The sequence below is a fragment of the Sebastes umbrosus genome, chromosome 1 (assembly GCF_015220745.1).
Source record: "Sebastes umbrosus isolate fSebUmb1 chromosome 1, fSebUmb1.pri, whole genome shotgun sequence".
Lineage (NCBI taxonomy): Eukaryota > Metazoa > Chordata > Actinopteri > Perciformes > Sebastidae > Sebastes > Sebastes umbrosus.
This window is the reverse complement of record NC_051269.1, coordinates 20,889,375-20,902,163: the sequence shown is the minus strand read 5'-3', so window position 1 is coordinate 20,902,163 and position 12,789 is coordinate 20,889,375. Positions and strand designations below refer to the sequence as shown.

General features: G+C 42.3%; 1 protein-coding gene across 7 annotated transcripts in view; it reads left to right on the top strand.

The window, feature by feature from the left end:
- LOC119494790 (plasma membrane calcium-transporting ATPase 1-like) overlaps positions 1 to 12,789 on the top strand; it is a 116,716-nt gene that overhangs the window by 96,240 nt on the left and 7,687 nt on the right. For 4 of the 7 annotated variants that reach the window (XM_037780962.1, XM_037780928.1, XM_037780945.1 and 1 more), the window contains 5 exons: positions 2,351 to 2,542; positions 4,043 to 4,256; positions 4,401 to 4,612; positions 5,463 to 5,570; positions 7,160 to 7,342. In XM_037780962.1, the coding sequence (XP_037636890.1) occupies positions 2,351 to 2,542; positions 4,043 to 4,256; positions 4,401 to 4,612; positions 5,463 to 5,570; positions 7,160 to 7,342 (909 nt within the window). Of the gene's footprint in view, positions 1 to 2,350; positions 2,543 to 4,042; positions 4,257 to 4,400; positions 4,613 to 5,462; positions 5,571 to 7,159; positions 7,343 to 12,066; positions 12,278 to 12,789 lie in introns of all 7 variants that reach the window. The other 3 variants (XM_037780971.1, XM_037780954.1, XM_037780981.1) reach the window with 2 other exon arrangements.

Below are 12,789 nucleotides of genomic sequence, written 5' to 3'. Positions count from 1 at the left end.
TCCCAGCTGAGCACAAAGAGTTACACTGAACAAACGATCAGCTGACACTATAGCCGATACGGAGAAATGAAAAGCACAGTGCTGAGCCTGTGTATGAGCTCAGTAACATCAGCTGCCTCCTCTGTGTGTTGTTCTGACCTTTGTTAACTGGGGAAAGTCATCTGAACACCAGAGGGCTGCTGAGCAGCTGCCGTGCTGGCAATAGTTACTGTTCCTAAACACACCGCAGAGGCAGTCTGGGGATTTAAACCAGTGACCTTTCAGTCTTAATGTGTCCCATTTTGAATATTTTCAGTTCACACCCAGTGTCCCAGTTCAATTATCACCTGTTCAGCTGGAAAACAGAGAGCGATCCACCTCCGTCTGTCTGGGAGTGTCCGACTCTGCAGAGAGACACAGTGACTCACATCCCAGCTTCTTTATGGTCACCATTAACACAACACTGGTTAACAGTATTGTCACTTAAAGCTTTGTACACTTAAGCTGCATTATCCTTTTAACCAGAGGCCCCTGGGCAGGTTGTTCTAACTGGGTAAAAACGAGCCTCCAGTATTGCTTTTTTTGTCATCATTAAATTTTAACCTTCAGCTGGTCTGTCCCTCTCCTCTCCCTCGTGCATGTCATACTGCTTTGCAGGAGAAGAATAATACTGCTGAGTTAACAGCAGCTCTCTCCTGCAGTCACGTTAAACACCACGAAAAATAATCAGTTGCTCATGAAACTGTGCTCCAGCTGGACCTCTGTTTTAGGTTTAGAAAGAGACGACCTGGTGTCACATCTGAGCTGAAAAATGTATTTGACGCTTTATGTCCTATACTGCAGCCAGCCACCAGGGGGTGATCAGGATGTTTTGGCTTCACTTTTGGGGAGCTGTCATGTCGTCCATCTTTATTAACAGTCTACAGTTTGTTTACGTCTGAGTCACAGTTCAACCAAAGAATGAAATTCCCCTCCCAGATTTGTGTTGCAGAAATATTTTCCCTACCTTATTAATCATTTCGTGACCCCTCTGATTTATCTTGCAGAAATGGGTATTTGATTGGTGGAGCAGATAATACTCCAATCAAAAACCACAGATTATTGTTGTTGTTTGTTTGAGCTTTTGACCAGCAGATACTGTTTGAAGTTTGAGCTCTTTGTTATCCAGTGATGCTTGTTAGATGCTGCAGCTCATGCGCTGATTCCTCCATTTAAATTCATACTGACATAAGATGTGCCATGCCATCAGTTAGAGGTTCAGTCTGGCTTTATTATTGTATTTTTATTATTGTCAACAAATCACATTGAGAAGACCAAAACGTTGTGTTAGTCCATCTCTCAGTACATTCCTACTTGTCGTCTGTGGCATTCAGCCCCAAGCTCACTGGTTTCCTCTGAAGATGTAAATCTTTAATAACAGCTCACAAAAATATAGTTTCATTTTAAAAGACTCAGTTATTTCCATGGACTCTATATACAGTAAGAAGTGTCACTGTAACGTCACCCATTGGTTTGTGGACTTCCGTTTTGAAGCCTCGAGTTCAGCGTTTTGGCTGTCGCCATCTTTTTTTTGCAACCAGAAGTGACACGAGAGGGTGGAGCTAAGTATAACCAAACGCTGAAGAAGACATTTTTAGGTTACCAAAATGTTAAAATTAATTTTCATGAACTGAAAACACACTGTGAAAGGGTTAAAGTTCTAATACAAAAACACGGACAGCTCTCAGACCGGACAACGCCGCGGTAGTGACCTGTCAATCACAAAGTAGCTACGCCCTAAAGCATACCCTGCTTTATGGTCTATTTGACTCTAAATGGAACCATAATTTACTAAATGAACATCATGCTGTATTGAAGAAGACTTGAAACTAGCGACTGAGACCATGAACTCATGTTTACAATGTTTACTGAGGTAATAAATCAAGTGAGAAGTAGGGTCATTTTCTCATAGACTTCTATACAATCAGACTTCTTTTTGCAACCAGAGGAGTCGCCCCCTGCTGGCTGTTAGAAAGAATGCAAGTTTAAGGCACTTCAGCATTGGCTTCACTTTTCAGACCTGGAGGTCGCCCACCGGTAATTTATTAAAAAACAGCCAATCACTGTAATATTTAGCAACCGCTACTCAAAGAGGAGGAAATAGTGCATTTGTTGAGGACTATTTTCAACGGCGGATTAATCCATATGTAGTGCTCTAGCGAGTATTTGGGGCAGCAGGACGATGTATGTTGATGTATGTTTTTAATAGTTTTTGGACAACAATGGAACTCTATGTCACAGAGGAAGAAGCTGCTAACTGGTTATTCTGAGTTTCCGTCTGAAATCAGAAACCAGGATCTGATCCCCCCCTCTTCATCATTCTTCTTGTCAGGGAATCGCCGGCACAGATGTGGCAAAGGAGGCGTCTGACATCATCCTGACCGACGACAACTTCACCAGCATCGTCAAGGCCGTCATGTGGGGAAGAAACGTCTACGACAGCATCTCCAAGTTCCTGCAGTTCCAGCTGACCGTCAACGTGGTGGCCGTGATCGTGGCGTTCACCGGCGCATGCATCACACAGGTAGGCTGAAGGCTGCTGCACACTTATAGACACATTTAAAGACAAAAAAAGTCTCTGTACTAGAACAGGAAATTTACATTATTTGACCTTCCCGCTTATTGAATTTTTAAACTAATGGATGAGTTGTGAGCTCAGTCTGGCTTCCTACATTTGAGATGTTCTGTATAAAAGTTATATTTTCCTCCACAGCGTTAATGCTTTAATATCACCAGGATTAAATATTCCATGTTCCTGCCATCAGTCAGCTGATTCAACCTGATTCAGGATGCACACGTTTGAATGGATCTCATTCACATTGAGAACAAATGAGGAATTGTGTAACATGTTGGCTGCGCTCAGTATTTCTACCTTCTCTGTGGATTTTAATGATTGAACATGAACTGAAGCTTGTGGCTTGATGGTTATTCTGTAAATGTCTTTTTGATCAAATCTCCGCAGAAACAAGAGAAGGCGAGTCATTTTCAGATTTTTTGATGTGACCGTCAGAGCACTGTGAGGAGGCGAGGCGGCCGTGTCACATTTTTTTTGTTTCATAATGTGCCTCTAATCAGGAAACTAAACTCCTGACACAATAAAAAAAGTAACTTGCGGCTGTGTATTAATTGAAAGGCTCACAGCTGGCAGGACAGATAACTAACTCGGCTACAGAGTAGAGAGCACAAAGTAGGCTAAGAAACAGCCTGAAACCATGGCAACACGTCACCATCATAATCCTATAATATAACAGGGGCTCAGCAGGTCTGTGGTCTCTGCGCTGTGTTGATAGTCACTGATCATCCAGCGCTTGGTCTCTGTCTCTGTTAGGCCACTGACATGTTGGCACAGATCATTAAAAGATGGTAAACTGATTATATCTATATTCTGTATGTACATATACTGTATATATATATATATATATGGCATCAACAATGTCCATCAATACCAGTGGAAATTATGCTCTTGGATGGACCCAGCAGCCACAATATGCAGTAACATTGTGCTTCATTCAGCTCACATGTACTGTACAAACATGTCTTTGAATCTCTCTGTGTTGGCCTGGCCGGGGTCCAGGGGCTGCAGACACGTCGTCATGAGGTGACGCTCTCAAAGTGTGTTCGGACTGAATGTGAAGTGAATTTTAGAGGTGGCGAAATTTCATATAAAGTAGGACCGCTGTTGAAGAACTGAGGTGAACTGAGGCGTTTGTGCAAGTTGAGAATTATTTAAAGAGCCAGTGTGTAACAACTAGGGGGATCTATTGGCAGAAATTAAATATAATATACAGTATAATAAGTGTCTTTTCTTTATATAATAAGAATCTTTGTGGTTTCGTAAGCTTAGAATGAGCCAATTATATCGACATAGAGAGCTCAAAATGTGCAGAGATAGAGACGTGTTATTGGTTGTTGCTTATATTTTCCTATTGTCTGCTTGCTCGCTGAGATTTCCACTCCTTCCTGTAAATTAAACACCTGACCTCTCCTCCTCCTCCTCTTCCTCTTCCTCCTTTTCCTCCTGCAGGACTCCCCCCTGAAGGCCGTCCAGATGCTCTGGGTCAACCTCATCATGGACACCCTGGCGTCCCTTGCTCTGGCCACCGAGCCGCCCACCGAGTCTCTGCTGCTACGTAGACCGTACGGCCGCAACAAGCCTCTCATCTCCAGGACCATGATGAAGAACATCCTGGGTCACGCTGTGTACCAGCTCGTCATCATCTTCACCCTGCTCTTCGCTGGTGAGTTCAACGCAACTAACAACATTCAAAGGGAGAAATCCAGCTGGAGAAACCAGACGAGTAACCTCAGTTTGTTCTGTATTCGAATCCATTTTAGAGGAATTTTGTGGATATTAAGATTTGTACTATTTGTTTGTTTCCCAGGCGAGACCATTTTCGACATCGATAGCGGACGCAACACTCCCCTGCACTCACCGCCAACGGAGCACTACACCATCGTGTTCAACGTGTTCGTCATGATGCAGCTCTTCAACGAAATCAACGCCAGGAAGATCCACGGAGAGAGGAACGTGTTCGAGGGCATCTACAGGAACCCCATCTTCTGCAGCGTCGTGCTGGGGACCTTCGTCCTGCAGGTAACTCCATCATCATCATCATCATCATCATCATGACCACATACATCATCATCTAATGCCATGATTTCCAACCTTTTTCTTTTATAGATGCATAGATTCAAATTAAAATGTAAAAATTATAAAATGAGATCATTGATATACAGTAAAGGGAGGGAGGGAGGAAGGGGGTCACTTGTATTTAATGAAGTAAACTGATCACGAGATAAGATGTGTCTGTTTTACAAGTTGTAAAAACTAAGTAAGTAAGTTATAGCAAGTTTTGCCAGGCTGATATTAGTCCATAATTGCCTGGCTGAAGTTAGTTTGACAATCAACAAGGATTTTCTTGGCTTTTTACCTCTACATTTGGTGCAGAGAGTTTTGGCACAAACTTCTCCACAAGCCCTTTGGTTCCTATTGAAGACATACATCTTAAAAAACAGCTCATAAATATATAGGTTAATTTAAAAAGAATGCTCAGTAATTTCCTAAAACAGCTGGTTTCTGTAGATTTTAAGAATCGTCACTCAAACAGGAGGAAATAGAGCATTTGTTGGGGACTATTTTCAGCGGTGGATTAATCCACATTTGGTGTTCTAGTGAGTATCTGTGGCAGCAGGACGGTGTATGTGGGATTGAGTCAAAATAAACTACAGAGTGTGTGTTCATGGTGATGAATCAATGGAGCTCTATGGCACAGAGGAAGAAGATATATCAGGCTTTGGATACACAAATAATACTGGATTAATTCATTGTTAGTCTGGGTCTAAACATGGGATTTGTTTACAATAAGACAAATATAGAGAACTAATCCTTTAAGACTGATCCTGCACTCAGCTAACACGTCCCGTATGTTTCTCTTCTTCCTCAGATCGTCATCGTTCAGTTCGGAGGGAAGCCGTTCTCCTGCACGGCTCTGACCATCGACCAGTGGCTGTGGTGTGTGTTTATCGGTGTGGGAGAGCTGCTGTGGGGACAGGTGAGACCAGAATCAGAACCACAGGTGTTTAGTCCGGCATCAGAGCCGAATGTGAAAAATCAGCTTGAGCTCTGACAATAAACAACATGTACTGAGGAGGAGATGAAGAGGTGGATACATGAGGTCTGTGGCAGCAAACTGTTGCCTGTCACACTTGCGCTGCTGCAGCGTTGCCATCGCGACCATCGCCATGGTAATGAGCCCAGCACATGAAAGCAGCGCGACTCCTGTTTACGAGCACCCAGGGAAAACAAACCCAGCGTGTCAGTCCCTCTGTGGATACACACAAACACACCATCAAATGCATGATCCTGTTAACATGTACACACACACACACACACACGCCAGCTTAGAAAGCATACATTACATAGGAAAAAAAAAAGTTCAGTCACAAGAAGCCTGGTGGGTTCAGTTGGAGGGCAGAGACTGACAACAGAGAGACAGGAAGATGCTGACAGAAACAGACTGATCTGAGGTCTGTGATTTATTTTAGAGGTATTTTGTTTCTAGCAGAGAGAGAAGGAGACAGAAATATAAAAAGTTGATGTGCAGCTGGAGCAGGAGGCTCGGTTTGTCTCTCCTCCTCTTCTTTTTAATTGAACTATGAACAAACAACAATACAGGTAATACATTATGATGTAGAGTAAAGTCAATACACCACTACATCACATGTCTATTTGATTAATAATAAGATATGATATGTAAATATAATAATAGAAATGGAAATAAATGAACAAAACAGGGTTAAATATAATCTTGTCCTTTTTGTTTTGAGGTCTGTTAAAATCAAGCTTCAGTTCAGCTTTAAGGAACGATCGCTTGTTGATAAAGAATTTTGCAAGTAATATGTAAAAAAAAATGACCAAAATAGGATTTGATCTGTTAGGATTTTAATTGTTAAAAAATAAATGAGCTTTCATGTTTTTTTATCACAAATCTAAGTTATCAAACTTCGCCTGAAATTCATGAAAAACTTCCTTCATGATGTTGATCATCACCGCTTTTAAAGGGGCACTCCAGTGATTTAACATTGCACTTCTATAAAGAGACTTTATTAGGGCTGTATAGGGCTGGAATAGTTCAAAATTAATTTATAACGTTGACGTACGACTTCTAAATCAACATTCGAATGCTGCACAGCAGTGTATCCATTCTGGATAAACAGGAAGGCAACCCAGGCACTCCAAAATATCAAAAAAGTAGCGACAAGGATGAGAATATATTAAAAAGCATTTATTGTAGTGGCTAAATAATTTAAAAAGCCAACATGTTTCGACAACTTTAGGTCTTTGTCAGGGCTTACAAACAAACAGAGAAGGCGGACCCGACACGTTTTGCCTTACGACTGAACACATAATGCAACTAGACAGCATCTTTTTGTGAAACCCCTGCCTGGTAAACACCCACGTCTTTCAAACTTCACTCCTCCAGTTTGTCACGCAGGCTTTTTATTATAAATGATCATCCCCAAACCCCACAACTTTTTTCACAGGCTGCGTAGAATGATCCATGACCAGTAAACTGACCTTATGTGTAACATCAGCAGAGGGATTTAACAAAAAACAATGTTTTGATTATTTTAATCTCAGCTGGTCTCCGCAATCCCCACCCACCACCTGAAGTTCCTGAAGGAGGCGGGTCACGGCACCAAGAAGGAGGAGATCCATGAGGAGGACCTGACGGAGGGTGCCGATGAGATCGATCACGCCGAGATGGAGCTGAGGAGAGGCCAGATCCTCTGGTTCAGAGGTCTGAACCGCATCCAGACGCAGGTACGACCGCGGCGCTATGACTCCCAGCACACCCCCAAGTCTAACTTTACTTCTCGTTTTAAGCTTTTTCTGATATCAAGCTTCCAAGGTGGTGACTCAAATATCTGTTGTGTCATGAGAGCTGCAGAAAACATCAGTTGCCATGGTGATGGAGGAGGCTCTGGAAGAACAATTTGACTTATTTTTGATTATTTTTTTGTTTGTTGTCATTTGTCTCAGTTGAATTGTTGCTTAAAAGCGAGACACTGTTCAGGTACATTTCTTATCGCTGTCAACTGCAAAACAAACTTTAAATCAAATTCAGCTGCACCCTCCTCTTCCTCGTCTTCATCCTCACAAAATCAAACAAACCTCTGCTAAATCAAAGTGAGGTAAATAACTGTGTTTCATCAAGACACTGAGGAGAGACTTAATTTACTACAAACATTTATCTTGTTTAGATAATTAGCTTTAACGCCATTATGGGTTTGTTTTTTAAAAATTTTTTTGGACTAAAAATGCAGAAACGGGTAAACATATTGAAGGCACAAAAATATATATATTTTAGTAATTATTACGACCTGAAAAAGTAGCAGATTTAATGTTTTTTATCTTGGATACTATCAACGGTCATGTTCAAGAAAAACTCATGAGGTCAAAGTTATAACAAAATATCCTGCTTGGATTGTAATCTTCACTCATAATTCAGGGGTCAGACTACAGGATTTCAACCCGATGATGGTCCGACCCAACAGACACCGGGATCGGGAATATCAAAGCACTACATCCTTCAGCACACTAGAATCTCTGTGGTTTAGGTGTTCATGTTGAGAGATGTCCTCATTTACCACCAAACAAACTACCTAAGGTGATTCAATAAGGGATTCGAAAGGATTCAGATTTGAAACACACATCTCTAAAAGATCCAAAATTAAATAATACTTAAAGGAAAACTAGCTGCCATGGTGGCAGCTAGTTTTTCTGCCAAATTGTTCGCTGCCACAGGTAATATTTACCCTGTATTTGGCAGGTGCTATTTTCATTCCCTGATATACCACGGTATACCTTGATACCGGTATACAGTTACAACCCTACGTGACATACACATTTTTTGGGTGTTGTTCACCTTGTATATCTGCTGCTCACATCTGTCTCTGAAATGAAGCCGATAAACTCTTTCATCATATTTAAAATCCAGTTCAGACGAGCTTACTGGTTATTTGTGTCTCTGACTGGAGCTTCATGTTGAAACCGTCCTCAACATTCAACATGTTCAGCCACGTGTTTGTGGTAAATTAAAACCAAGGCTGCATCCCTCTTTTTAGTCGACTAACCGGTCGTTTTGGTCTCAGTCGACTAAAATTTCTTTATTCGATTAGTCGTTTTTTTATGCTTTTTTTCATGCTGAATGACTCATTTCCAAGAAAGTTATGAGCATATCTCTGGAAAACACGTTAACGTGGTGATTTTGTGTGATTCTTTTCAGTTTTACAGATAGGTCGATTAAATCAACTCGACAAAATCCAATGAATGTTAGTCGACTAAGAATTTCTTTGGTCGAAGACAGCTCTAATTAAAACACAGTGGAGGTTAAACTGGAGATATTTAACACACACACACACACACACTGCAATTGCTGTCCTGTTAATTTCACACTCTGCTGCAGAGCTTCAGTACAGAAATTAAAGGCGACATGCAGCGTGGGACAAAAAGCTCTTTGGATATTTTTATTCTTCAGTCTGTCGGTGTTGGAGGTAAACAGCAGCACCTTCACAGCGCCGTCCTCCCCTGTGACTCATCTCGCAGTCTGGGACTCTGCTGTGTGTGTGTGTGTGTGTGTGTGTGTGTGTGTGTGTGTGTGTGTGTGTGTGTGTGTGCGTGCGTGTTCTCCTCCTCCTACAGGATACATAATCTACACTCACTGAGCATTAGCATGTCCACAGGCAGTCCTATTCGGTCCCTATGGGGTTCATTAGCCTCGACGCTAACACCCACCTACAGTACAGTAACAGCAGCCAACGCTCTGCTCACACACACACAGTCAGAGAGGTCAGGTGCTTTCCTCTCAGCAGTGGACGAACTTGTACTTACTGTGGCCGCAGGATAAACACATCTGAATTAATAATAACTGATATATCTTCTTCTGCTTTGTCCTCTTGAGTTTTTCTGTTTGACTCTGAAAAGACTCAAACTAACAGACTTTTTTCTGGCGTCTTTATATTTGTTCCAGATGTTTTCCTTTCCAGATGCAACCATACAACGGTTTCTTAACAGTAACATCATCTGGCTGCAACAATCATATTTACTTTCTATGCAAAGTGGCTTTAATCTTTATCTATAATAACAGTCAAATCACCTGAATCTGCAGCTCTCCTCTGCTTTTTATAGTCTCAACTGATTGTATATCTGTCCGGCCCTCAACTCTTCTGTTTTGGTTCACTCTCACCGCTCTCATAGAATCGTTTCCGGCCACAGCAGGCAGCTACAGCAGACCGCTAGCGGCTAGCGACCTGACGCCTGTCATTCAAAGCGGCCTCGTCCTCAATTATGCCTAACTTTAAAGGTGCTAAATTCGAGATTGGCATTTGCATTGCCTCTGCACAGCTCTCAACATGGCAATAGCTGAGTCAGTGGCTCGTAGCTAACAGCGCTTACAGTGAAAGCAAAGGGCAACAGTGCTGACAAAGCTAAAAGTGTTAACGTGAGGGGGGAACAGGAGGGTGGGAGCTATGCTAATATAATTTAAATGAGTGAGTTATATAAAAATTCACCCGCCGTACAGTTGTTGTGAATGGGGAAATTAGCTATAGAGACCAAAACCGTTTTGTATACCAACAAACATGTTTATTTCTGCCACAAAACTGCGTTTTAACATGAAGGTCTATGGGGATTGACTCCCTTTTGGAGCCAGCCTCAAGTGGCCATTTGAGGAACTGCAATTTTTGGCACTTCCGTGTGGCTACATATCTCAGCACCGGAGGTTGCCACCTGGTAAAAACCTGCTGTACGCTACCTGCTCAGCAACAAACAGCAGACAGACACAGTTAGAGACTAGCTGGTGAACATAGTGGAGCATTTAGCAGTTAAAGAGACAGATATTTCCCTCAGGAGTTGGTAGAGACCAAAAACAGAGCTAAAAGAGAATATTGGACTTACATTCATCAGGTGGACACAAAAACACAACTATGTTGCTCCTGCTGGATGTGGAGAAAAGCAGCTGTTGGTCATAAAGTTTGCCATATCAACGTAAAAGATGATGATATGTTAATGTTAAATTCACAACTTGTTTTCACGGCCCCCAAGTGGCCCCAAAAAAAACAATTCAGAATCAGAATGAAATCAAATATTTGTACATATTTCATATTTCTTATATTCTCATTTTATTATTTTTATATTTCTTTACATATATTGTGTTTATATTGTAGCATTATGTACATAATGTAGATGTTACATACTCCTTTATTTCTATCTTCTTACATTTCTTTATGTTTATACAAGAGCAACTCTAATTTCCCTCCGGGGATCAATAAAGTATTTCTGATTCTGATTATTCACAACTTGTTTTCGCTTCCCCCAAGTGGCCAAGTAAAAGCATCAGTTTAAAGCTCATTCTTGACCTTGAAACAGTAGTTTAGAAAACAACATTTGTAGTCCTGAGAGCGCTCTGAAAAAATGGAAATTTAAGTATCTACAATTCAATGACACCTTTGCAACTCCACCTGCTGATTAAAGTCATGTGCCATGATCAGAAGCTGCTAAATGGACAGGCTGGTGCAGGCATGGAGGTGGAAACACTGATTCTGATTAGCGGTGTGTCAGAAAATAACCTTCACCTGACCTCCGCGAATCCGCAGGGCGTCGTGAAAGAAGGAAGTGATGCGAGGAGAAACAGAAATAAAGCTCTCCTGTCTCTCCGCCATCAGACATGCTGTAGAGAAAAGAGGAAGCTCTCTCTTTTCTCTTCATGTCTGTGTATCTGTAATATCAGTCTGTCATCCTCCTGGGATGGGAGGATGGGAGGATGAGGGGATGGAGGGGGAGGCAACGAAAGGCTGCAAGCTAATTAGGTTCTTATCTCTCCACGCTCCTCTTCCTGTCCTCCTCCTCTCTAATCCTGGTGGGCAGCGTTATGCCGCTCAACGCCTCGACAGTCAAACACAGTGGGGGAATAATTGGTACAAGCAGCACCTCGCTGCCGAAACTTTATCAGTCACTCCGAGTGACACATTTTCTCCTCTTTCTCTACTCATTCTCCTCTCAAAGTGCTTTCAGTCCGATTCAAAAGCCCTTTATTCACTGTTGCGTTCCTTCCTTCATCCCTCCGTTCTATCAGAGCTTCTTCTGGGTTTTCACATTTTGTCTTTCACTGAAATCACAGCTTTCTCTGTCTTTATGCCTTTTCCTCTCAAAGTTTCCTCCTCACTCCTGATCTCTCCCTCGTCCACTTCATCTTGTCTTTGTCTCATGCTCTTCTGTGTCTATCAACTTAATGAGAATGTCTTTCCGCTGCAGAACAGATTGCTATACTGTTAGGTTAGGACTTCCTCTTCTGTCTAAGCTCCCCTGTAGACATGAAATATTATAACTGACCTTCAAAACCCCAAAACTGTCAAACTGTCTAGCCTCTTAAAAAAAACCTCTGTAACCTTTCGACAAGTCTTTTCTTCCTTCCTGTTTCCTCTGTCCTTTCCCCTGGCTCTGTCTCTCTGCTATCTAACGGTGTGTTGTGGCTGTCCTTCCTTCAGATGGATGTGGTCTATACCTTCCAGACGGGCCAGGCGGCGGTGCCCGGTGCCCTGCGCCGCCAGCCGTCCGTCGTCAGCCAGCACAATGACGCCACTGCTGCCAAAACTCTCTCTAGCCCCACCCACGTAGGGCTTAGCTCCTCCTCCTCTCTCACCAACTCGGCCGGGGCTCCGCCCCCTGCTGCTGCTGCTTCCTCCTCCACTGCAGGCAGTGAGTCGGTGCTGGGAGGCCAGCTAACACCACGCTTCACCCGGCTGGACTCTCTTCTTCTTTTCTCTGTTTGAGCTGCATGAACGCTGCATGACTCGCCCACACTAAAACACTGTTTCTGTCATCAGCTGCTGTCTGCACATCCTCAACTAATCTCAAATATCTGATTATCTTAACTTTTATTATCAATAACTAACTCATAAAACACGATGTGACTGATTGGTTGATTAGAGTAAATATTGTAACAGGAAGTGTAAAAGGAAGTGTAGTTGGCATGTGACAGCCGCCGTAGCTGAACGGAAAATCAAAAAGAGGTCAAGCTGGTTGTTCTGTACTAACTGTCACCTACAGTTTGACTTCGGGAACGACTGAAACAACCACTGAGCAGTAAAGCCGGCATCCAATTAGAATTAGTAATTCATTATTCTATAGTTTTGGTTTTGGACCGTATTTCTATAATGGGAACCAAGCCGAGCTGGCTGACAATATTTAAAACTGATCCGCTGACAAAA